Raw genomic sequence first — 27,395 nt, 5'->3', positions numbered from 1 at the left:
TCAGTGTCTGCTTAGCCCCTGTGAGAGGCTCACCTTGCCCTTTCCGGGCTCCTTGCTGCCTCACTCAGCCACGACTCGCGGGGAGTCCAGTCGGTGGTCAGCACCTGGGCGTCCTGCTTGCCTGGAAGAGCCCCCAGGATCCCCCCGCAGCTCCCACATGTCCCAGGCCTCCCAGGCCCCTTCCCGACATGGCAGAGCCCTGCCAGCCAGTGTCCTCTCGGCGCTCCCAGCCCCCTGCTGCGACCCATTTTCATAGACCAGAAACGAGCACGTGCAGAGGGTTAGGAATTGCACGAGGCTTTCAACGGAAGCATCTCCAGCCTCACGCTGAGGCCCTGATTACTGTTTCTAAGATGATGCCCTAAGACTACCAGTATCAGAATCACCCGGATCATGGTCAGATGCCTGTTAAAAGTGCAGATTCGGGATCAGGCTGCAAAAACCCTATTTTCCACGGTCTAATCCATGGTTATCTTGCATTCTGGATTACTCCAAAGACGGCTCCGAGGCCAAGGCAGTGAGGGAGGGGGGCTGGGAAGTAGGCGGAATTATGAAGGCGCAGGGAAGAGTGGAAAGAGATGCCTGACTGTTTCGAGGCACAGCCCTGGAACCGCCCTACAGACAGACGCAGAGTCCAACAGCCACTTGACCTCGATTCCGCAGCGCCCACCAGCCTTTGTCTTCAGACGGAACTTGTACCCAGGCATACCCAGCATCCCTATGGGACCCTCCGCAAATCACACGGTCTAGGTCAAAAATAAAACTTCCAGAACTCAAAGGTCAGAGCAAGGTGTTATAAGACCACAGTCTACCTGTCACAAGAATTTTGCATACTAGTTAGTAATTTCACGATCGTGGAATGCATTTTCCTGATTCCGCACCTCACCTCCCAAGTCCAGGCCGGTTCCTACTGCTCATGTCATGCTTTGCAGGGTGTTATAAGTTCCTTCCCAGTGAGAAAGAATGGCCCACCCCCTTCCCTCTTATGAGATGTATTGTACACAGTGACTGACACGACAGAATGCAGATTGTATGGAAAATAATACCTGTGATGACGATGAACTTCACTGAGCTGGCTTTAGGGAAAGTTTAGATGTAGCTGGGGTAAAAGTGTTTTCGGTACCTTTTTTTCTCTCTCTCTCTCTCTTTTAGAAAGTAACTGATGGATGGGAATTCAAAGTTTATTCTAGAATGCTGATCTACTCAAAATGGTCTTCTGACAGGCCATTCTTTCAGACCCTCCTCATATTTATAGCTAATCCCTGTGTCTCTTTTATGACAACAAATCCACACATTCCCCTCCTCTCCTGCCCTCACTACCCCAGTTCTCACTGTACTTTGACAACAAAGTATTTCTGATTTCTTGCTCGCTAGCAGCAAATTAAATTAGGCTGAGGCCTGGGGTACTTGGCCATCCCAGTGTCCCTATGCAATGGACTAAAAAAATTCATGTAATAGACTCTAATGATTGGATTTATCTTTTGTATTCTGGTTTTTTAAATGACATTGGAGACACCACATAGAGTTAACTTATAAGGCATAGGACATTCATATTAGAACTTGAAGATCAGGTGTTGGAGTCTGGGCCTTCTGGTCACCAACATTGCGCCCATCTCTTATTCTCTAGTTTATGGTTCCCAAAGTGGCTGTGTATCAGAACTAATTGAGGTGTTTGTTAAAAATACAGATTTTCTGACGCAGCTCAAACATAGTAAATATAACTCTCTGGAGTTCCAATTTCTTTATTTTTGTTCTTTTTCCTTTTTGGGGTCTTCTCTTTTTTATAATCTCCCTGAGTGATGCTCATGATGCAGCACCGGGGACCCATTTACTGAAGACATTTGGAAAAGCACTTCTCTGCTCCAGTGGTTCACAAGCCTGCGTGTGCATCAGAGGCACCTGGAGGCCTTAATAAAATGCAGATTGAACCCACAGAGTTTCCGATTCGATGTCTGAAATGGAGAATTTGCATCTCTGACAAGTTTCTAGGTAATGCTGGTCTGGCGACCACACTTTGAGAACCACTGTAACCCGGGTCACTTGTGCATATATTTCTTATTCATTAGCATTTCGGTTATGTGGTCAAGGACTGGGCTCCAAAGGAAGGAGTGAGCCCCTCAGGTGAAGGGTAACCTGGCTAACATGACAATCACCTGAGAGTTTTTTTGTTTTTTTTTAAATTAACATTCAATTATTGGGGTTAGGCTTGCACCTCACCCCAGATCTATTGAATCAACGTCCCCAGGGTGCCCTGAGAATGTCCTTCTGAAGTTACACAAAGGATTCTGATTTATTACAAAGACTTGGAAACATTGCCTTAGATGAGCCAGACTTAGGAGTTCACGAAGGACTTATACTAAAAAATTGTTTGCTGTTTCTCTAAAATTCAGATTCAGTGGATCATTCCACGTCTTTATTTGGCACCTGTACTTCCTCGGCTGTCTCTGCCATGAGTTGTGTCCTCTGTGCCTTCTCTGTCTTTTGCTCAACATAGCCCTAGTTGAAGTGCTTATGGACGTGGTGGTGAGGACTGAAATCCATGCAAAGATGACGTGTGGGGGTGAAGAAGGGAAAATTAAGATGTTTCCTCAGGAAAGAAAACACACACACACACAGGAAAATTCATTAATCTAGACAGCAGAAACAAAATCAGAGAGAAAATGTCTGCTAATGGTTTTTTTTAACCAGACGATTTGTCAATTACACAGTCAAAAGAAACCCTGAGGAATAAAAAGACAGCAAAGGTGCTATTAAAATATTCCAAGTGAAGCCATATATAATTAATTTCAAACAAGCAGCGTTATGAAAACTCAAATACTTCAAGGTGCTGAGTGAAAGGTGGGATAAATCTATAGCAGGCTTCAAAACGGATGCTTCCAGGTGAGTCTATGGCTGAACCAGAGGCAAGGAGATAATGGTGCCTGCCTCCTCCCTGTTTTATTGGCAGCTGAAGAGCCTTAAGTTGAGACGCTCCCATGCGTCAATGACGAGAAAAAACAAACACACGGCCCAGAACCTGACATCAGCACATACCTGCTAAGAGATGAAATCAAACAAGTGGAACAAACAAAACAGAGAAGAAAAATCACTGATGCGAAGACGAAGAAAATAAGGGAAGTGATTTGGCAAACCCTTCAGAGGCTGAGTAACCACCATGAGCACCACGGTCCCTGCAAAGCAAGCAGTTTTCCCCAATGCAGGTTTACCATTTCGGGGGTTAGAGGTCAGCACTTCTACTGTAAAGGATGAGGCAGTGAAACGTTTAGGCTCTGTGGGCCACACACACTCTGCTGCATCTATCGACTCATCCTTACTATTGTAGCATGAAAGCAGCCATAGACAATATGTAAATGAAAAGACATGGCTGTGTTCCAATAAAACTTTATTCACAAAAATAAATAGTTGCTATGGACTACATGTGCCCTCCCACCCCAATGCATGTGTTGAATCTTAAATTCCTAATGTGATGGTATTTGGACGGGGACCTTTGAGAGAGAATGAGGTCATGGATGTAGAGCCCTCATGAATGGGATTAGTGCCCTTAAAAGGAAGTGAAGGAAAGGGAGCTCTCTCCCTCTTCTCTGCCCGTGAGCAGACAAATGGATGGTGTTCTGCACACCAGCATGAGGGTACACACCAAACACCAATCTGCCAGCACCTTGATCTTGGACTTCCCAGCTCCCAGAACTGTGAGGACTGACTATTTTTGTTTCAGCCACGCAATAGTATATATGTTGCAGCAGTGTAGCAGACAGAGCGGTGAGACACACGTGGCCCATGGGCCATAATTTGCCGATTCCCATCACAGGCGAGTGCACGTGGTAAGGATGGCATCATTAATGGATTCTGTGAAGCACTTGGTGTCCTAATGGTGGATGCTCAATTAAAAACAAACACGTCTCACCCTGGCTGGTTTGGCTCAGCGGTTAGAGCATCGGCCTGCGGTCCTGAGAGACCTGGGTTCGGTTCCCGCTAAGGGCATGTACCTCGGTTGCAGTTTGTCTCCGGCCCTGGTTGGGTCGTGTGGGTGGCAACCATTCGATGTGTCCCTTTCATGTGGATGTTTCTCTTCCTCTCTCCCCCTCCCCCCCCCCATTCTATCTGAACAAAAAATGGAAAAATGTCCTCGGGTGAGGATTTAAAAACAAAACAAAACAAACATGTCTCCATTAACTCATCACTATACATACAGGGGCAGAGTGTTTAAAGGCAGGAAATCGGGAATCTAAGAATAAAAGGAGGAGCTCATTTGAAATTCTGAGACGATTATAAAAGGAAAGGGAGGCGATAAGACAAAATGTTTTAGGATGTTTTTAGAAAGGTTCTCTTGGTGGCCCTGCCATTCAGAGAGAAGCTGACTGTGTGGGGAAGGAGGACCATCTTGCCAGGTTCTCTGATGTTAATCTGCTACTCCTGAGGGTACATCAAGTGATAAGTTATCATCCTCCTTGATCAGGGAGGTTTCCTGACCTCCTCAACTCACTACTTTTGCATTTATCATCCCCACCAAAAAAAAATACTACTTGCTTTGACATGAAATGTTATCCTTTAAGCCAGAAAATATCACCGAGGGTGCATGGAAGACATAACTTCAGTGACCTCCTTTATGACACTGGTAGATGCGTACAACCGGAGATCTTCATTTAGTCAAGAAACACACAGGCATGCATTTAACACTGTATAATTTAAAAGCTTTATCCCATCCCCCCCAATTAGCAAATGGGTTTCATAAGAGTTCAGTTGAAGTTTTTCTCCTATACAGTCGTCCCCCGCCACTTCGCACTTTGACTTTCGCAGCTTCACTCTATCGCGGTTTTCTCAAATATATTCATTAAAAAGTTGATCAAGACAGTGAAAATGATACAGCGCTCACTTGGTTGTCTGAGTCAGTTATACACCCCTGCATTACAATTAAAAATACTGTATGTATGGACTGTAGGCCTATGGATTCGAGCACCCTAGGAATCCCTCAACGCCAGGTGCAACCGCTAGAGTCTGGAATTGATTAACAGTGTTAAGCGAGGGATGACTGTATTTGCCTTTGTCGTTGGCTACACATTGGCAGGGAAATTGCTTTCTTGTCGGGGGAAGGGTTAGGGTTCCCAGAGACACTCTGAGCTAATCACAGCAAGAGAGGCCCTGACCCAGCAGCCTCTGAAGGAGTCGGTGAGGTCAAGGGGTCAGTCCTTTCAGCTAATGACCTGCTCGGCGGGGACAACAGGCTACTACAACCTGCCCGCTGGGGATGCTGGCAGGATCCTCCTTGCAACAGTGACAAAATGCACCCTCTTTGACCTGGAATCCTGAAGGTCTGGGCCAAATTCCCTTCCTTGATGCCATGGCCTCATGCAGGAGCATTTTAAAAGCAAACAACTGTGTTCTGCTTTGGAGTCAATGTGTACTCTCCACCAACTGCAAGATTGGTCTCCGCTCAAAAGTTCACTGTTGACACAGTTTTCAGTTTGTGTTTCAGGGGGCTGGTTTCTGCTCCTCCTAGGAATGGCGGCATCATATCAGCGGAAGCGTGAAGGCCCAGGCAAGCAGGGGCAGGCAGAGCGCGTGGGCACTGCTCCCGGACGTTCTCTGAGCGTGCATGACGGCGAAGACCGCGTTGGTGTGGTTGGTGGGTAACTCCACATTGCAGATCATCCCCTCGCAGCAGGACCTGCACTCCTGTCACAGAGGGAAGATAAGGGGAATGAGAGAATGAATAATAGGAAGAAGAAGGAAAGGTGAAACAAACAAGTAAAAGACAAAAGAAAGGCTTCCTGAGCTCTGAGGACAGACAGAATTAGTTAACCCGTCTGTGAGTCACCCAGGCCCTTGGGTAGCCTTCCCTCCACTGAAAGTGAGGAGCATCTAGGGGATATTTTCTTTTTAACTGTGATTTATCTATATCAACCCAAGCATCAGCAAGGGAAAGAAGAGGAAGGGAAACTGAATAAGACTGTTTGATTGAGTCAACTAATCTTCTAAAGATTTGTAAGGAAAACCACTCAAACAAAACTGAAAGCTAGGAACATCTTAGATTGGTCATTGATTTCCTTTCTCGGTACCCCTTGTTAGGGCATAATAATGACCCTCTATTGTTTACACTAACACCTGATTACCATCATTACAGCAGCGGTGGCTTCCTAATTATGGTTGCTGGGTGATGAAAAATGCTTGCTCCCTGATAGCACGCGGTGTTTTCAGGGGAAGCCATCTCCTGCCATAGTAACTGGTACAGTGTGTCAACCTGGTGATCCTAGCCACTCAGAGAGGCTTCCGAGATGGCTAGGGAAGATAAAGGCAGCGACTCGTATCCTCGGTGGTTTTTAACTTAGGCTGCACATCCGAATCTCCTTGGAGGACTTTAAAAAAAAAAAGGTCCTGATGCCCAGGACCCCACCCTGACATTCTGTTTCCATTGGTCTGGGACACCACCCTACCCTCACCAACAGAGCTTATTAAAGCTCCCAGGAGGTTCTCCGATGTAGCTCATCTAGACGCCACCAGCATCAGAACCATTTTCTGTACATAGGGGCTCAGTCAAGTTCTAAAACCTCATAAAATTAACATTCTCTCGAGTAATTTTTTTCTCAAACATTTCAGGATTCCAGACATATACAAAAGGAAAATGCTCATTTAGAATGATAGAATGAGAAAATTAGAGAGTTCGATCTAAAGTGTATCTGCAGTTCATGGTATTCAACTGAGGTTAATCTTTCAGACTCTCACTCCCTCGTGTAAGCAGAGGTGGTGGGTGAGAATTTGTTAGGAAAAGGTGCCACCATCCTCCTCTTGCCCCGTTCCAGCTTCCCTGTGCGGTGTTCTTGGTGATTTCTGGCCATAAACACACCAGGTGCGCTAAGCTTTGTGGTACTTGTCATTCTCATGGATGGTTTATTCTTGGCTTTCTGGACCTGACTTCAGGAAAATTCACCCGAAGTCCAAGGTCTAGGGTCTAGCCCTGGAGTCGGGGAACTGTCATTCACTTTCAGGAACATTCTTTTTTGTTAAAGAACAGAAAGTCTTCCACTTCTCTTTGGTCTCCATTGCATCACTGCAAAGGAGTCTCCTCACGGTGGAAGCATGTTCGCCCTATCACTTGTCCTTCCCGCCTCCCTGTGACTAGCAAGAAACCTCAGGACAGTGACATCGCGCACACACACACACACACACACACACACACACATATGTGCTCTCCCCTTACTGTGTGTTCAGAATCTCGGCTGTGCTGGCAGCCAACAAAGTGACACTCGGTCCTGGAGGCACACTTCTTGGTGATGGAGGTGCTTCTCCCATGCCTGGTGAAGTGGTGAACTGTCAGACAGTACTGCGTATCTAGGCAGGAAGACAAGGGAAGGCGACTTCATTTTTCACATTGCAAAAGAGAGACGCTCAACAATCACTTCAGAAAGGACTACGATTCAGGATACTCCTTGGGTTTCTAGGCAAGAAATACAGTGGCTGGGAACTCTAGGGTACGCAGGTGGTGTTTTGAAAAGGCATGCACTTCCGAAGCACGTGTGTATTTTGAAAATGAATATAAATGGGCACCTGTCCTTCGGTGCCAGCTAGAGCTGAGGGAAAACGGACAAGCTTTTCATCAGAACCACAGGTGTGCCCATGTCATGTGAGAGTGTCAGTATCTCTGTCTCCACCTCCTCTCTCTCTCTGGGGCACATGTTCTAGGACTCTAAAATAAAATGAAAAATGTTCATTTAAAATGCAATGGATCAGAACACTTGTTGCATTATTCAACATTGGATACATTAATAGTCCGTGTGGAATGAAAAGCAGATGCTTCAAAGTACACTTCAAAACCACCTTCCTTATTCAAAGTATTTCTATTTTTCTCCTCTTCTTTAATTAACTATTATTTTCCCTGTTCCCTCCCCACCCCCTTATAGCTGACTAATTTCTACATGGAGTTATCCTTATAGCTTTAACCACTCACATTTTATTACTTAGGGTTCTTTTAAAAAAGTGATTTCATTCAATACCCCAGAAGAGTGTGCTTTAGTTCTGCAGCAGAACTATCATAGAATGGGAACAAGTATTTGACTAAAGTTGAGAATACTAAACTTATGAAACTGTCTTTGTCACAAGCAAGCAAGCCACATTAGCTCCTTTAAGGTCATTTTTAATTTTTACTATTATTTTTCAAATTTATTGAAGTAACACTGGTTATTAACATTATGTAAATTTCCGTTAGAATGCGATATCTGCACCCTCTACTGCATGCTCACCACCACGGTTTCCTTCCCTCACCGTGTACTTGACCCCTCTACCCAGTTTGCCCTCCTCCACTTCCCCTCTAGTAACCAACCACTGGTCTATTGTATCTATGACTATCTTTGTTTTGTTTTGTTCGTTCATTTGTTATTTTTTGGTTTTATATTCCATAGGTGAATTAAATCATATTTTTTGTTCTTTTCCATCTGATTTATTTCACTCGGCACAATACCCTCAAGGTCCATCCATGCTGTCACAAATGGCAATATTTCATCTTTTCTATGGTTGAATAGTATTCCATTGTATATATGTACCACACTTCTTTAACCACTCATCCATTAGTGGACACTTAGGTTGCTTTCATAGCTTGGATATTATAAATAATGCTGTAATGAACATAAGGGTACATATATCTTTATGATTTTATATTCTTCAGATAAATACCCATAAGAGGAATGCTGGATCAGTAGTTGCTGAATAGTAGTTCTATTCTTAATTTTGTGAGGTATGTCCATACTCTTTTCCATAGTAGCTGTATCAGTTTATATTCCCACCAGGGGTCCTTTTTCTCCACATTCTTCCCAATATTGTTGTTCTTGCCTTACTGAGAATAGCCATTCTAACAGGTGTGATGTGGTACTTCATTGTGGTTTTGATTTGCATTTCCCCTATAGCTAGGGAAGTTGAGCATCTTTTCATATATCTGTTGGCCATTTGTATTTCTTGGGGAAAGTGTCTATTCAGATTCTCTGTCCATTTTTTAAGTGGATTGTTTGGGTTTTGTTTGAATTCTTTATTATTAGAAATATTAACCCTTTATAGGAAGTATCATTTGCAAATAGCTTCTTCCATTTAGTTTGTTGCCTTTTTGTTTTGTTGATGGTTTCCTTTGCTGTGTAGTAGCTTTTTAATTTGATGTAATCCTATTTGTTTATTTTTGCTTTTGTTTTCCTTGTCTTTGGAGACAAATATGCAAAAACAACACTGAGACCAAAGTCCAGAAGCTTAGTTTTTCTTCTGTGTATTTTATTGCTTCTTGTCTTGTATTCAAGTCTTTGTTCCATTTTGAGTTAATTTCTGGGTATGGTGTAAGACAGGGTGCAGTTTCATTCTTCTGCATATGTCTGTCCAGTTTTCCCAACATCATTTATTGAAGAGACTGTCCTTTCTCCACTGTATCTCCTTGTATCTTTGTCATCAATTATTTGCCTACATATGTGTTTATTTCTGGGTTCTCAGTTCTGTTCCATTGGTCTGTGTGTCTGCTTTTCTGTCACTACTACAATGTTTTGATGACTACAATTTGAAATCACGCTGTGTGATAGCTCTGGCTTTGTTCCTTTTTCTCAGAATTGCTTTTGCTATTCAGCGTCTTTTGTGGTTCCACACAAATATTAAGATTGCTTTAGGTTCATTTTCTTTTAAGTAAAATTATGATAAAAGCACCAGCCTTTTGATAGTGTTGTTGTAAGTTTTAACCAATAATAACCGTAGTAAACACATGTTGAGTGGGTACCACCAGGCACTCTTCCAATCCTTACAAGAAGCCTTAAGATGAGGCATATTAATATCCTCATGTTACAGATTTTAAAAAACCTGAAGCACAGTTTCTTGTCCACATTCACACAGGTAGAAAGTGGTAGGATTCTAACCTAGGCAGTTTTGCAATGTTTATGCTCTTAACCAGACACTATTCTGCCTCTCAGTATACTTACCATTAAACTGGATGGTGCTGTAACATGCGCTACAAGAGTGGCTGACTTCTGAGCTCGGAAGGAAAGGGAACCATCAAATGTTTTGGAAAGGCATTTCAACTCTACTCCACACAAAGACAAATCGAAAACTGGTAGCGACACGTGTTCATATAAAATGTCACACATGCTAACGCATCCCCAGAAAGTCAGAATAAAAGCCAGAGTAAACAAAATCGGAACTGTCATTCTTGTCATATCCTGCTGCACAGAGCACCTCTTTTAACAACACCAGCAGACCACAGAAACAGAGCTGCAAGGTGGGAAGGAAATCTGAGACGACGACGAACAATAGCTGCAGGCCTGTTGGCCCCGGGAAATGGCTGACTATCATTTCCCTCAATAATGACAAACTGAAAAGTAAGAAATTATACCCCTAGTCAGAATTCCAGATGGCGAGTGTGCTGGGGCCGGCGTGGGTCCGTGCAGAACGCGCTGGCACGCCGCTGGAATGCGGGGTCACGCGACGCTCCCCGGCTCCCAGGGCGGGTGTGGAAGAGCCGATTTCTTCCCCCTTCCATCGCTGACGTTTCATGCTGGTGGAGAGCAGCAGGCCCCCCCTTTTGTTTCCATGTTTCAACAGATACAATTCTAAAACCCAGAAATACCCGTGTGTGATCCCACGCAGAATGGCTTTGGTTAATTCATGAGAAATGGAGCGTTATACGCAGACCTAGTAGGAGCTGTTTTGGTACAATTCAAAGGAATGAAGAAAAACGTTTTCCAGTGAGTTACGGCACAAGAGGATGGACATCAATTACTACTGTCCTAACACATACTGCCCAGAGAATTTAAAGCAAATAGTTCAAGAATAACAGCACCCTCGGAAATAAGGTAGCAAAGAGAGGCATCCGCCATCCTCAGAAACTTTCTAATAGTTGAGATAAATGTCTGTAAAAAATGTGAACAAGTCCTCACATGTGCACGGGCACACTCGACAAGCACACACTCGGGGTGTTGCTCTACAGAGATGTAGAAGAACCCCATGAACAAACATTTTGGTAATTATTCTTAAAAAGAAATAATGAAAAATACTCTGTAAGGAGATGTCACAACCACTGTGCTAATTTACGGCATAAGACTCTCAAGCCCAGGACAGGTCCTCAGTGTGTACTCTCCGTTGGCTCCACACGCGGGCTTCATCTGGAAGGGGCGAGGCTACTTCACGGCTTTATATAATGTGATACAGAAATTTCCAAAAGATTCCAGGTAACAGTAGACCAAAACTAGTAATCTCAAACTCTGGAAGAGTTTATTTTTCTTGGCCTTTTACATCTGAAAGCCTAAAAAAAAAAGGCACTTCTAAAATCTGAAGAGTCTGATCTCCTTATACCTGTAAGTGGTTTCTCAATTCCAAATGGTCCAGCCGACATCCCGTCTGCTTTACCTCCACGTCTATATATATGAAGTCATTCAAATTCTCGCCCCCTCCACTCCTGCCTCCCTCTTCTCTGCCTGAAGACAGTGAAAGACCCTACTTGGTGCCCCCTTCTACTTTTGTCCCCAACCGTTCTTTCTCCACACAGCAAAAAGCAATATTTTAGAACACAAGTAGCATCTTGTATTTACTGCCTTCCCATCACAATAACATTCAAACTCTTTAGCAGAAAACGAAGGTCCTGTGTGCCCCAGTCCTTACCTCCATGAGGTTATTTCTCCATCTCCCACTGAGCCTCGCTGGCCTGCCTTCTCCCTGTTCACTGAAGAGGCCAAATCTTGCCTCTTACAGCTTTCGGATTTGCCATTCCCTCTTATGAGCATGCCATTCTTACAGAACTCCCCTGTCTGGCTTGTTTTGGTCATTCAGGTCTTCTTTCCAATGTACCTTCCTCAGAGAAGATTTCACTGGCTACCCAATCAAAGGCAGCCATTCATTCTGTCAATTAATATTTACCGAGTACCTAATGTGGGTCCTGCACTGGATTAAACTGGGGATATATCAGTGAGCTAAACAAACTAAAAATATACTCAAATGTTTGTCAAATGAATGAGTTTCCCAAGCACCATTGTATCTCAAGATGACAAAACCCATCCTTTGCTTTAGCCAATAAGTATGACTTTTCTGGAGACATCAAGCATTTCTGAAATTCCTAGAATGCCTTAGCCAACATTGTCCTCTAGTTTTTCCCCTGGGTAAACACTATTTAAGAAATCCCTCCTCAAGGAACACACAACTATAAATTGAGGCTATACCATCAGTTTCCAAGTATTCTCAGAGTAGTCTGAAGTCAGGATGGTCTCTTAAAGAAATCTGTGATTTCTAAACATCATCAGCCTGTTGGAGGTCAAGAGACACCTAAGCGAGGTATGATCCCAAAGGGGTCTTCCAAGCTCCGCACACTTACTTTCTGGACACCATTTGTCTTCTGCCCATCGGTTGCAGTTATAATTATCTCCTGCATTTTCACAGGTGAAACACTTGAAGCTGTTTGGAAATGGTGTCGCTTTAAAGAAAAATGCACAGTGAAAAGACAAAATTTTTTTAACATCAGATATGGCAACAATTAGCACCTGCTATTAGCTCAAACAAAATTTATAAGCCATCATCCTTAGAATTTCTGTTTCTAGGGAGCTAGACTTAACTGCCAGACTTTGGGGCAATGCCTTACTCCCTTTTCTTTAAATATTCCATCTACAAATATCTACAGAGTAATAAAAACCATTCCACAAGCCACTCTGAAACACCCATGGTTTCATTCTGTTACAATTTTCAGCTTGGGAATAAGTGGAGGTTAGGAGATGACAAGGGTGGAGGCAGCCCTGGAACCAGTCATTTGATAAGATGTCCCTGAGAAGAGCTGGGGTCAGACTAACCTAAGCCTGAACTCTACTCTTCCCACTAATTAGTTGTATGAGTCTTACCTTCAAAGAAATGATAACATGTATAATAACAGTAATGATGAAGACTAAACAGGAGGATGCAAGAAAAATGTCCAGTAGCGTTCCTGGCACATTGAATCATACTGGGTTCCACCAACAGGTGCTTCCATTACAGCTGTATTTAACCTCATATCAAATGAGATTCGACTTCAACTAGGAATGTGACATTTAATATAGGGATGCTGGTAATTCTCAGGCCCTTATGCTCAAGCTAGGGTGTTACAGAGAGGAGGAATTGGGAGCTGCTGGCAGTTTGGTTTGATAGCCACTAGTCTGTTCTTTTGTTTTTTGTTGCTGGTTTTTTTGTTTGTTTTTTTGTCTTTATGTTTTTCCCCCCACCTTTTATCTTATTATTACAATGGGTAAAAAGTAGGATACATTTGACATTTTTCTTTAGACCCTGTGTAAAACTTTCAATTCTTCCATTTTTTTGGAACAGGAAACAGATCAAGGTGAACCCCAAACGATCCTGGTATCCTGACCACAGCTGGGACGGTAGTTAGGGAGCAGTGGGTATTGCAGATACAGGGGAGGATAAATACCGATGCGTAAAACCAGAACAAAACACCAAAAGTTGAAGTTCAGAGGACACAAAATTATTAATTTTAGTTTTGCCTATGTATGAAAGTGAGTTGGGTAGGTAAAAAAATAATGCAACGCATTTTCACCTATAAAATTAATACAGTTTTAAAAATACTAATACTTCATTTAAAAAAAGGGAAAGGATTAAGAAGTACAAATTGCTAGTTACAAAAAGGCACAGGGATGTAAAGTACAGCACAGGGAACATAGTCAGTAATATTATAATAACTATGTACGAGGTCAGACGGGTACTAGACTTATTGGGGGGATCACTTCCTAAGGTACATAAATGTCTAATCACTATTTTGCACACCTGAAATCAATATAATAGTGTATGTCAACTATGATGGACAAAAATTTTTAATCTAATACTCAATGCTGGTGGATGACTAAAGTATAAAATGGTGCAACCTAAAGCCTGCTTGTGATTGTGTGTGTATTGGTAATAATTGGGAAATTGGTTAAATTAACTATAGACCAGCCATATCGTTTTAAAAATTTTGAATGTAAAACACTTTTAAAGATATGGAAAATTTTTCAAAATATTGTATAATGGCAGAAAACTGCTGCAAAATTAAATTTGTGTGATCTCAGTACATCAGATGTTTAAATACAAACATAGAAAAAATAGTGATAGGAAATGCTTCAAAATGTAAAGACGACTCTGAATCTTGGGATTATGAATAAATTTTATTTTCTTCTATATGTTTTCTTTCTCTTTAGAATTTTCTATAATGAGCAAACATTAAATGGTTTTTCTCTCTTTTATAATTTTTTAAAAAATTATTTTTGAGTTGTTGACATACAATATTATATTAGTTTTAGATGTATAATACAGTGATTAGACATTTATATAACCTATGAAGTGATCATCCTGATAAGTCTAGTACCCACCTGACAACATACATAGTTATTACAATATTATTGACTATAATTCCTGGGCTGTATTTCGGTGACTATTTTTATAACTGGCAGTTTTTACTTCTTAAAAATATATATAATTTTTCTATTAGTTTCAGGTGTATAGCAGAATGGCTAGACAATCATATACTTTACAAAGTGTTCCCCCTGATATTTCAAGTACCACCTGCCACCATACAAGTTATTACAATATTATTGACTATATTCTCTATGCTGTACTTCACATTCCTGTGACTATTTGGTAACCACCAACTTGTACTTCTTAATCCCTTCACCTCTTTTACCCAGTCCCTCAAACCTCCTCCCCTCTGGGAACCACCAGTCTACTCTCTGTGCCTATAAGTCTGTTTCAATTCTGTTCCTTTATTTTAAAAATGTATTTTAAATTAAAATAGATCTTTTCCGCCCTGGCTGGTTTGGCTCAGCGGTTGGAGCATCGGTCTGCGGACCAGAGAGTCCCAGGTTCGGTTCCTGCTAGGGACATGTACCACAAAAGAAAAAAAAAATAGATCTTTTTCTCTTTTTTAAAATGTTTTTTTCTCACCATAAAATTGTATTAGTCTTAAAAAGTTTCACATTTGTCAATAATTTAGGTTTTACAAAAACTATGTCTGTGCTTACCATTAAGCTATCAGGACACAATTATTACCAGTTTAGAAGTATATAGCAAATGACAGTTCAAGGTGTGTGTGGTATACATGTGTATATGTATGTATGTGGCATATATGTGGATACACACACACACACACTGAATGTCCTAAATAATAAAGTACAAAGTCAAGAACAGTAATTATACAGACTTCATTTAGCAGTAGTATGAAGACTGTGGTTCCCCAAACCTGGCTGTGTATCAGTAGTATCAGGAGCTTTTTTATATGAAGAGGCGGGGGGGGGGGCGCATAATTTATATCCCACATCCCACCCTCCTGACTACTGAATCTCTGGAGAAGGGACCCGGGAATGGATAGTTTTAAAGGCATTTATCATGATTCTGATAATCTTCCAGGTGTGGAAACCACAGCCATTCGCATTTCTACCAAATAAATTGTATCTGTGACAACCTCTCTCTAATAGTTTATCAGAGGAGTTTTACGTGTCTGAAGAGAAAGAAAGGAGGGGAGAGGGAATATGGATACAAGCACATATGCCCATACATATATATATATAAAATATATATTCTATAGATAATGTATGCTGTTTATTTTTAAATTATTAGTGGGAAAGTTAAGTTTCTACAGCCTTTCCTAACATGCATAATATTAATAAAAATCCAAGTGTATTTCCTTCCAAATTTCATACATACTAATCTGTTTTCAAAATTGTTAATGGCCACTGAGCCCTGGCCAGGTGGCTCAGTTGGTTGGAACCTCGTCCCATACACCAAAAGGTTGTGGATTTGATCCCCTGTCAGGGTGCATACGGGAGGCAATCGATCGATGTTTCTCTCTCCCTTCCTCTCTCTAAAAATTAATTAAAAATTTTAAAAAACATTTCCTCAGGTGAGGATTTAAAAAAATGTAATGGCCATTGAGAGGATACATCATTGATGCAGAAACTTCCCACAGCCCAAGCCCTTCTCCAAGGCAGAGGAACAGAGAACACTGGATGTCCTCTGCTATGCCATTCTTAGGGACAGGGCTCAGGAGATTGTTTTGAACAAGAACTTTTGAGACTTCAGCAGGAAGCCAATGCATTTTACAGAAACGGAGCACCTTTCAGAAGTAGTGGAGAGTTTCTGTCTTCTACTACGTAGAAACCAAATTTTCTGGAAAAGGCAAAGTTACTATAGGTGGGAACAGGAACTGCGAATGATCACTACGACCCCACAGTCATGAACCTCGATGGGAAGCACTACTTACGGTCGAGAGGAGGTCTCACGTTATAGAAGTTGATGTTCTTGGCAAATGCCCGGGTTTCTGAGAAGACAAAGATCTGGACCACTGCTACAGCTAGCGCATGCCAGAGGGGCAGCATTCTGACCCGGGGTCTGGGGACGTCCCAAACTCATTTATCTGTGGTGAAAAGAGAGGATGGTTGAGTTCATCTGCATTTTACATGTCAACAAGGAGGACATTGTGCTTCTCTTTGGAAAGCCTGACTGTTCAAATATGTATCCAACCATCTACCTGTTCCGTAGGGCCAGTACCGGGGTGTGAACTGGATTCTTTCTGACCAGATGGCAGCTGAGCCCTCACTGCCTGTACCGGCCAGCGGGTTCCAGAGGACGCCCGTGGCCCTTCGGGCTCCCGAGGAACAAGCAGCCAGGACTGGCCCGGCTGCGCCCCGGCCCACCACTGCCTCGGGCTGGCCCACCCCGCTGAATCACCTCCTCTCTCAACAACCAGGCTCGGAGGCGTGTTCAGCCGCTATCTGTCCATTCCGTTCCCTGAGTACACGCTCATGGTCGAGAAATTTCGCAACGCTTTCAAAACCTGGAGGAGACAATAAAAGTTGGAGCAGGAGGAAAGACAGTGGGTAAAAGGACAAAGAGTCTGAGAAGTAACGAGTCTGCTGGATCCCAGAGCGCACAGACACGGAGAGGAGAAACGGGTCCCTGTGAAATGCCATCCCTGCCGGTTCTGTCGCATGGGATACAAACAAGCTGCCCGAGGAAACAGAATAAAAGTTGTCTGAATGACTGAAAAACATATCATGTTAGTTCTAGCCCATAAATACTGCTCTCTGATTTCATCGACTTAACATAGGCAGGGCTGAAACTCAACAAAACGACAGACATGCTCAAAACCCTGAGTAGAATATATGCTTTCTTTTCGTTTAAAATATTTTCATTGATTTTTAGAGAGAAAACATTGATGTGACCGGGAATGGAACCCACAACCTTTCGGTGCATGGGATGAGGCCCAACCAACCAAGCCATACGAGCCAGGGCAAAATGTATTATTTCTTAAGTGCCATAGGTTCTGCCTTCTAGGAGCAGACCTGATGGTAAGAAAATCTTCAGGTTTAATGCTCAGAACCTAGAACAGTGCCACTGACAAGTTGTCTTTGACAAGGGGGAGGTGTGGGCAGCAGAAAAGGTATGTAACTTGGATCCAAAGACTTTGGTTCAGGTGCTGTGCTGGCTCTGCTATTTATTAGCTGCCTGACCTTGAGCAAGCCCTTTCAATTCTAGTAACTTCAATCTCCTCATCTGTAAAGTGGCTTAATAATATCCGCCCTGCCCACACGCTTGGGGAAGGGTGAGCGTCAGACGCAAGCTCCGATGGGGTCACACAGGACCGTGTACATAAGAGTACGTATATACAAGTTCTGTGAAAATGCTGGATCGGAGAGATCAACAGTATTGTCTGAACTCACTTTCTTCCTGCTGAATCAGCTGGTTTCCATGGGTTTAGGGAGTTCTTCGAAGAAAAAAGTTTGATCTCCACATATACGAGCATAACCCTTCATGTGGATATTTTGTTTGAAGCCAGAGTAACAATGCATGGGTTCTAGATTTTTACTTCCCCATTTTGTGTTGTGAGTATATTGGTTTTGCATGTGTGGTTGAAAATGCCTCCTTGAGGACATGGAATTGATTATTAGACAAAATATAGCCACATCATCTCATTCCAAGTCCTGAAGGAAGTACTCAGGGTCTAAAAAAAAAACTGGTAAATTTCACAAAACAGTAGTACTAAACTTTATACACCGCATTTCAGCTCAGTACCTAGTGACACATAAATATATACATAATTGTACCCTGGTTATTTTAGAAACTGAAATGGACATTTCACAGTTATTAGATTTCTAAATCCCATTCTTAGGCTCTTCCCGAAGAAACACACACTTAGCCAATTATTTTATACCTTAGAGACAAGTGGCTGTACTGATACAAATTCTGCTTCTCCTGCTCATGTCTCTGAGTTGGACTGTTCTGTATTCATTATGAATCTGCGGCCAAGTAATGGATACCCCTTCTTCACACCAGTGAAGACCCGTTGAGTCCGAGAGTGTGGGTGCCAATCCCTCCTTTACAAACTTCAAAATGACTGTGTTCCAGGAGCAATGTAAAGTGTTCTTATAATATGGAGATGACGTCTAAGATCACAGATTTCATACTGTCTACATTCAAGTCCCTTTTGCATCCCTAAGCAACTATGGGACCTTGGAAAATTGTTTAAGCTCTCCAAGCCTCAGCTTCCCCATCTGTAGAACAGGCATAAGGACAGACCTACCTCAGTGCAGAAGTTAGAACTAAATGACACGTGGGGACAAAGCGCTCAGCCGAGTGCGGGCGCATGTAAAGCTGTGTCTATTGAGCACCTCTATTCGGTAGTACAGAGCCCTGGCTCGGACACCTGCTTCCACGCCTACTACCCATGTAGCTTCAAGCAAGCTCCTCAATCTCCCTGTAGCACAATTTCTGCATCTATGAAACGGAAGTAATAATACTACCTACCTCATAGGGTTGTAGGAATTAAATTAGCGAATACATGTAAAGCACTTGAACTAATTAGCTATGTGCTCAGCAGTTTGCTGCTTCTAAGTGAACACTTGGTATTATGAACAAATCCCCAAACCGTCTGCAATCAGAACCTTCAGTCTTTCTCATGTGATCTCAGTGTGAGACAAACGCCCGTTCATTCATTCGGCATGCCATTGATACCTCACGCATCCCAGACATTGTTATATCACTGCATCCCCAACAAGGTCTTTGCTCTCATGAAGTTTGCATTTTAGAAGGAAAAGACAGGTAATAAATATGAAAAAAACCAGTTCAGTCATAAATTTTATGGCGGAAACATGATAAAGAGATAGGCTGGGGAATAAAAGGAGCTATTTTACATATACGGTGAGCCTACTGTGTCTCTGCTCGGTGACATTTGAACAGGGAATTAAATGATTCTTTGCTTGGACAGTTTCTTCTCAAGGGAACAGAAACCAAGGTCCTAAGAGGAGAACAGTGCCCTGTTGAGGGGAATTCAGGAAGCAGCCAGTGTGACTGGAGTGTGCTGAGATGGGGAACAGACAAAGCTGGGGGGGCGGGGCGCATGGGTACCTCCAGGCCACGCGAGGATTTCAGATCAGTAAAGCTAAGACACCGGTTAATCTGAGATCATCTGGATTTGAAAAATAAGAAAAATGCTTTGTCTCTGTCAAGTGATTGATCCCAAACTGCTAGCCCTATTTCTAGGTACTGGAATACAGGAAGGCAAATAATAGTGAATACAGAGGAACAGAGAATTCAGATAAACCGCATTTCTCTAAGTGAAAAAGTGAATGGATGATAGACCATCTGAAAACAACTGAATGAACAACAAAGCCGAGGGTTAGAGTTGCTCTTTGGTTCCTCCATTCCTTAAAACTAGAGGAAGCAGGTGACCATAACCATCGTACAACTGAGGAGAGTAAGGTGAGAAGCCACATGTGAAAAGGTCCCAGCACACAGGCTGAGATACAGCAGCTTCTCAGAACACGTCCACAGAGCTCGCTCTACCTACTGCGCTCGAAAACGAGTGAACCAGGGGAATGTTGCTTCTGTTTAGACTAGATGCATTTTCATTTCCATTTTTAACTACAACAGCACAGTTTTTTCACATCAGAATTCTCTCAAACTACAGAGGTTTTACCTGTCGAACAAGGGAAACACTAAATAAAAATGTCTTGTTTTCCAGAGCATGCTTTCTAGTCTGTTACCATATCCTGCTTTCCCCCCAAGCACCGATATCTATCTCTATCCACTTTTCAGTGTAGACGTGACTGTTTTATTTTCACAACCAAAAGACATTCAGATCATGAAAAAGCAAATGACTAACTGTAGTAGCTGAACGTTGTTTTACATTTGGAATCATTTCACGGAGACTCTGAACTAAAAAGTATCTGCGGAGACTGCTGAGTAGGCTCTCACTGCAGATTCTGTTGCAGAACAAGGTTACAATAGAGCTTGTATTTTGCCCCAGAAGGCGAAATAAATCTCGAACACAAGTTAGACTAAAGCGTTCTGGTACTTTCTCCTGGACCATCATTGAGAGGAGGGGCGACCTATGAACTCCTTAAGGTTATTTGCAAAACTCTGTGTCTATACATATTTTCCCCCTGGGTTAAGTAACTCAAAGGCATCGGAGACCCACGTAATGGTTACCAACAGCTTCTTGCTGTTTCGGAATACAGCTGTTACGATTCAGCTTCCAGCAATGTAAGTGTTTTCATATTGTGACACTAAGAAAGTTCCACATATACATGAGGTATCTGGTCCACACTCTTCAAACTCAAAACATTCTTCCCCAGTCGGGGCTCATTACTGTCATCCACCTTGCCCAGGTAGCAGTCCTGGCCTTCCATTTATTTTATAAGCCCTGTCTTTGGAAAGTATATTAATTCTCATTTCAGAATGCACTGTGCTCCCTGCGCCCCACCCCCCAACCCCCCGAGGGAAGAGATTTCTGCAAGGCACATCTGTAGTGCTACCCCAGGGAATGGGGAGTAGCCAGACTTGAACATTTAGGAACCCCACCTGAGTCTTTAGCCCACTACAGCCCAGAGTAAAGGACCTGTATGGCACTTGGTCAAGAAACACAACTATTTCCCAGGTTGGAGCCACAGTAATCATCTCATCCTCTGTGTGGTGTGTTACACTTCCACAGGAAATGTGGAGCGTTGGCAGGGTCTTGGGAAGGGGAACATCCTTGACATCGTACATTTTTTGGGGGGTAGGAAAATGACTTACATCACTTTTGGGGTTTTTTTGGGTGTTATTTTGGCTTAATGAGTTTGACTTTCATTATCATTATACATACACAGAAATTGATACTCTATGAACACTTTGGGGGAAGAACCAACAGCTATGACCCATAAGGAACACCTTTCTGATAAGGAAAAAAGGTCGTGGGCAGTAAGGAGCTGACATGGTGTCCAAGATAAGAAAGAAACTATGGGCTCAGGAGAGTTGAAAAAGACAACGCCTACGGAGGTAGTAAATACTGGCATCTCTTGCACATTGCTAAAAATGAGTCAGCAGCACAAGGCCAACTCTAACGGCCAATAAAACAGATGAAATAGGTAATTCAAAGGCAGCCGCTCTGCTAAGTCCAACATGTCTATCAACACTCGCATTCACACCTTCCCGCAAGCATCACTTACCCCACAGTCAGACGTGTTAATGACAAACTTTAATAGGCCTGGCTTCCCTTATAAAGAGAATAGAAGGCAAAGCGGAAATTAAAAATGAGTGCTGAAATTTTACTCCAAAAGAGTGGAATAGTTGAAAACACTCCTCTCGAAAGGAGAAATTTACCAGAAAACTTGACTTTCCACCACAGGGATGGTCCACTTGTTTCTGGCTGGTAGGAGAGGTTGGCCAGTGGAAATGTTCTGGTTGCCATTAAATTCAGGAAGTGTGCTGATGAGACTTCTGCTGAGACTGTTCCAGCTCCTTCTCCTGCAGGGGAACTGAGGTCTCCACTGCTAACGTTGCCCGGACAGTGAGAGCTCAGCTGCTAGGGCTTCAGCTTATACTTCCTCTGACAGATTCTCTATTTCCGGTACATGAAGAGTTCTTTGTCCCTCTATGTTTAAATATGAGTTCCTTTCATTTTAAAGATATTTAATCTAGCCCAGCCAGTGTGGTTCAGCGGCTTGAGTGTTGTCCCATGGACTGAGGTCCCGGTTCTGTTCCCAGTCAGGGCACATGCCTGGGTTACAGACTCCATCCCCAGTAGGGGGCGCTTAGGAGGCAGCTGATAGATGTATCTCTCTCACATTGATGTTTCTATCTCTCTCTCCCTTCTCTCTCTAAAAAAAAATCAATAAAAAAGGTATTTAATCTATAATATTTCTAAGTGCTTAAAGAAAAACATGAGACAGACATGTAGCTTAAGCTTAATCCATCATTTTCATATGAAAACACATAATCTTCAGAGTAACATGTGTTTGGACAACAAAATTCAATAGGGAAAATAAAAGCATGATGCGACCTCTCCTTAGAGCTTCTCCGTGATTATGTCATGCATTTATGCCAGGTGCCGTGCTAAGCACTTTGTGTACGGTAGTGACGACAGGAACACGGTCGCTATGCTCTCATGCATTATTGGAGCCAAAAAGTCCATGCCAGCCACTGGTGAGATGTGACTGCCAAGAGTTACTACAATCATCTCTGAGCGGAGGGAGAACAACAGGCTCAGAATAAAATTCTGGTTCTACATTTACTAATCAGGTGATCACAGAGTTAAAAAGTAGTGTCCCCATTTGCCAATATGAGAAGTGAGACTTAGTGCCATGTAAGTAATTTCCGAAGTCATTGTGTGGATTGAGGGCATTTATATATGTAAAGCACATTTTACTTAGATGGCATTCAAGAAACGTTAAGTGCCTGCTCCCCCTGTCCTTCCATCCCTCCCTGCTTCTTCATTATCATTAGCAGGAGAATAAAGACCAGATCAACGGACATAGTTGTCCTAATCCATTCCATACTAGCTGGATGAAATCTGGTAAACAGGGTCAAATTCCATTCACTCATTTCTTAAGAGGATTCAGAAATTCTCTCTATTGCAACCAAGTGGGAAGTGGGAGTAGATGACTAATATTCTATTAGTTTTTATGGAAGAACAATAATGAAGCATTCCAATTATGCCATAAAATGTCATAAATGTAATATAGCATTCCCATAGCATTTCAGATTCTTGCTATACTGTTTTGAAGAACACAAACTTTTAAAAAATGTTACCAATCATAGGATCAAAATCTCACAGAAATGAGTATCTAACTTCTAAACATATCTGTACATTTTGCAGTGCTAACGGCAGATATTTGTCCTACCATGTGCAACTTGATCAAAGATAATGTCTAAAACAGTGCTAATATTAAAATATTTTCACTCCACAAATTGACTTTAAATCTAATCACAAATTAATACAGGGCCCATACGTATGTAATTTGGGTGCAGAAAGAGTCTAATCAATCTTAAAGACAAATTTTTAAATGTGATTCAAATTTAAGAAAAAGATACTTCCAAAGCAATACCTTTTCAGCTCTTTTTTGTCAAAGATATGCGTTTACACCTTTTTTGAGAAGGCTTTCATAACACCAAAGGACTAAAATGGTAAGACGTCCACAGGAACAAGATTAAAAAGCTTAGATGTCTAGGAATTGGAAACTGAATGCCTTAAAAAAAAATAAAAAACAACTGGATTCCTTTTAAAAAGAATCAAGATTGGCTTGTGAAGTTTTTTTGAACTATTTGGACAAATGTAGGAACCTGATAAAAACATATTAACTGATTAAATCTGAGTATCCTTCGCACAGGGGGAATCATTTTTACCTAGTTTGCTCCATGAGTGGTGCTGACGCCAAGTCACCTGTGCATGAAGGCTCTCAAAGTACGGGGCCCAAACCAAACTGGATGGGAGGAGAATCAGGTTCCTAAGCCCTCCAATGAATGCTGTCCCTCTGTGGTGTCAGCCTTCGCTCTGGGCTTCCAGCAGTCAAGGGGACACACATGGGACACACAGTCTCACTATTTAATGGAGGGAAACTCTGTCACTTAGCTCTCAATGCAACGGGCTCTGTGTGTTACCAGCTGGAGAGCACCAAACAACACGCAGGCCTCCTTCATCTGGCTACGTCTTATAAGAAGCCAACTGCATCATTTTAATAGAGATGTTTCCGCTGTTGGGCAGGCAAATGAGAGGGACTGTTTTCTTCCCCATGGGAGAGGGGTGTTTTTAAATTTGGCGGGGAGATCCATCGCTGGACAGCAGCAGGCACACAGGTGTTTGGTGCTGTTAGCGAGCGCCTCACTGGCGGAACAGCACGGACATAAACCGAGTGGCGACGAGCTGGGCACGGGAGACAGCGTTTTTATGTCCCATAGCCTTGCCAGCTTTACCGAACCCATTTCTTTTAATAGCCAATCAAAGCTCTCATGATAGAAGTCTAGGCTGAGATGTCCGACAGCTGGCTAAGGAGCCGTTACTCACTAGTTGTTGAGTGGAGAAGAGTATCACCCCGGCAGGCATTCTCTAGTCCACGGCACGCAGGATCCAACTGAGAACACTTGGCTTTCAGGGTCACTGGGTGTGTCGGGAATGGCTAGCACTTTTGACTTCGTTTAGTCTCAACTGACATAGAAAACTGACCATACAAACAAAGTCCATATACAGATGTGTTTCTCTCTGTATATAGTCTAATGTGACAGACCATCTGTACCAATGCAGAAATCTTAAGCGATAAGTTCATTTGGTTATATGTGTGTGTATGTATATATGTACATACATGCATAATATATGTAAATGTGTATATCTGCATATACACACACATTTTATTGAATGAATTGTTTAAGCGCTACGTGCCAGGTTGTAAATTGTCCCCAGAGCTCTGTTTGAGAGATTGTATTACCAACCACAGCAGCTGCTTTTAGCACCGCACGGTTATCTTGCAATTGGGAGGGCTTACGGGAGCAGAACGTTACTATGCGTTCGTCCTGCGGTCTTCCTTGTGTCCTAGGATTTTGTGGCACTGGCCATTGTTTATGGAGCCTCCACCAGCTCAACTTTATTCTTGATTCTGAATCTAAAAATATATTACACAAGTAAAGAACAAGTCGGCGGGGATCATTCTGAAAGAGGAGGTCATTTAAAAACCAGCCATAAACTGCACTCTGCGGTAAAAGAGCGTGCTGACTTTCACACAGGCACAAAATGCAGAACCAACTAGTCCAAGAACTCTCTGGAAGGCGACAAGCTTATTAAAGCAACCCTAATAAAAACCATCTGCATTCTGCATCTATACCCAAGTTACAGCGTGTCACTTGCTGTATAAATCGTCACTATTACCACTTGGAGGAGGAGGAAATGTACATATACAAAGATATATGTGTGTATAATTTCATATTCCCAGAGGAAACTGAAAAATTATGGACATTAAGTAGTGTTTTAATTGCAACATGAAAAACGACATTTAAGCAATGGTTCACAGTCCCACCAAGTTAAAGTCAGATGTAAATGCTGCCTGGTATAAGAGGGGGGAACGGCCTTTGGGGGCACCCGAAGTGTGGTAAGTGTCCTTTCTAGGTTTGCAGGAAACCTGGGTATGAATTCTGACTCTGTCACTCGTTAGACCTACTCCCTCTTTCACTCTCAAACTAAATTTCCCCTCAGTAAAATAGAGATATTAAATATCTACTTTGCAGAGAGTTGTGGTGGAACTTACAGCAGAATGAATGACAGGTCCCTTCCCACTGCTGTTTTTATTGTCCAATTACTGAATCAATTAGAAAGCTAAATATAGCTATTTATGGTTTCTCTGTGGATTACCTACCTGCCAATATCATTAAGGTAATGCAATATGCAGCTAGATTTAAGACTGAAATTCAACATACATATTATCAGCTCTCAAATTTTATGATTATCTGAGGATACATGAGGGAAGGATATAAATGCCGCTGAAGACCAATTTCAGGGAAATTACTCCAGAATATATGTAAGAACAAAGTTACACCTAAGTTAAGCATTCTCTTTCATCTGCTTTCTGACAAATGTATATTTTTGTTTATAGTGATACATATACACAGTTGTTCTTATAAAGTTGCTTTAAAAAGCAACAGGCTCTGTGCTCTCACGAGTCATTTCCTCATACTTCCCACTCTTCTTTGAAGGCCCAGTTCTAGTACTTTTCATTCATTAAACCTTTCTGTGTCTACTGCTCCCCATGGGTTAGTCTCTGGAAAAAAACAAAAAAAAAAAAAACAACTTGGGGTTTGTTTGGGGACATAGACTGTCCTTCCTTGCTTAGCACTGGGTTGGGCACAGAAAGTTCCAGTCCTTGCGTGGAGATTAGTTGAAAGTCTCTAAGTGCCTCACACACTTGCAGGCATTACCAATAAATAAATTTAGGGGGAAAAAGTTTTTTCATCTTTCCCACCAACAGAATTTCCATTTCCATTGTGATTACTCATTTAGATTCCAGGTTATTTGTACGGAGATTGTGAAAACTCGGTTTTCAGCAACTTAAGGTTTTCCCAGTGATGGCCTAACACTTTCACGTGTTGTTCAACACACACTATTGTTGGGCCTTCAATATGCTACAACCACAGGATCTTCCCAAACCATCCTAGTCAGGGAAGTGAACCCTACTGGGCTTTCGCCTTTTGCCCCTCAAGATACGCCATGGCCAGTGTGCTCAGTGGTTAGAGCACCAGCCCATGGACCAAAGGGTCATGGGTTCAGTTCCCAGTCAAGGGCAGGTACCTAGGTTGCAATCCCCAGCCCTGGTTGGGGTGCATGCGGGAAGCGACCAATTGATTGATCTCCCTCCCCCTTCCACTCTCTCTAAAAATCAATGGAAAAAAAAAACAAAAAAACCCCTCTCAGATGAGGGTTAAAAAAAAAACCATGATCCACCCTCCATCCCTCTTCACCCTGTCTGTGCCCTGGGAAGCCAACCTGTGAAGACCACTCACAGAGTTCCCTTTTCGACTGGCTTCCAGTCCGTCTGGCCAGTGGTGGGAACTGCAGATTAGAGGGAGGGAAGAGAGTGAGCCTGGGGAATGTATTCCTCGGACTGATTCCTGCCAGGCTGCCATCACTTCCCTCAGCTCCACAGCGACCATCTCCTGCACTCCGGTGACCATTTTCTCCCCTTGTCCTTTAGCCTAAGGGATAGGAACAGCTCTTTTCTGTTGCTAACTCTGGAGTCTGGTACTACCTTACTGGTTTCCCTGAATCCAGCCCACGCTATTGTAGACAGCCCTTCACTAATTCTCTCAAATAACACCAGTCTGCATATGCCATCTGGCTCTTGCAGGACCCTGAGCCTTGAATCTGGCCCGGAGAAGAGCCCCCGGGACCGAAGCGTCATGACTTGCTGTTATACAGGCTGGTACAGGGCCAGCTGGGGTGGAGCCGCAGCGCCCCTGTCCTAGAAAAGTGTAAGAGCAAGTGTCTCTTCTAGCTGTACAGGAAACCAACAATCGGATTTCTGCTACAAACCATTCAGGGTAAGAATGAAGGCATTGGATACAAAATGACTACATTAACCAGAAGATACATCTAGCTAAAGAATATTTTCTAATCGAATGAAAATACTGCAAGCCCACCAGAATCC

General features: G+C 42.6%; 1 protein-coding gene across 1 annotated transcript in view; it reads right to left on the bottom strand.

The window, feature by feature from the left end:
* Positions 1–4,993: 4,993 nt before the first annotated feature.
* LYPD6B (LY6/PLAUR domain containing 6B) overlaps positions 4,994–27,395 on the bottom strand; it is a 73,810-nt gene continuing 51,408 nt past the window's right edge. The window contains exons 3-6 of the mRNA XM_036254759.1: positions 16,214–16,366; positions 12,317–12,415; positions 7,196–7,326; positions 4,994–5,673 (exon numbers count right to left, since the gene is read on the bottom strand). Coding sequence (XP_036110652.1) covers positions 5,509–5,673; positions 7,196–7,326; positions 12,317–12,415; positions 16,214–16,328 — 510 coding nt within the window. The 5' untranslated portion in view covers positions 16,329–16,366 and the 3' untranslated portion in view covers positions 4,994–5,508. The remainder of the gene's footprint in view (positions 5,674–7,195; positions 7,327–12,316; positions 12,416–16,213; positions 16,367–27,395) is intronic.

The sequence above is a fragment of the Molossus molossus genome, unplaced genomic scaffold (genome assembly GCF_014108415.1).
Source record: "Molossus molossus isolate mMolMol1 unplaced genomic scaffold, mMolMol1.p scaffold_m16_p_11, whole genome shotgun sequence".
Lineage (NCBI taxonomy): Eukaryota > Metazoa > Chordata > Mammalia > Chiroptera > Molossidae > Molossus > Molossus molossus.
The sequence above is the reverse complement of the archived record's forward strand: the minus strand, read 5'-3'. Positions and strand labels throughout refer to the sequence as shown.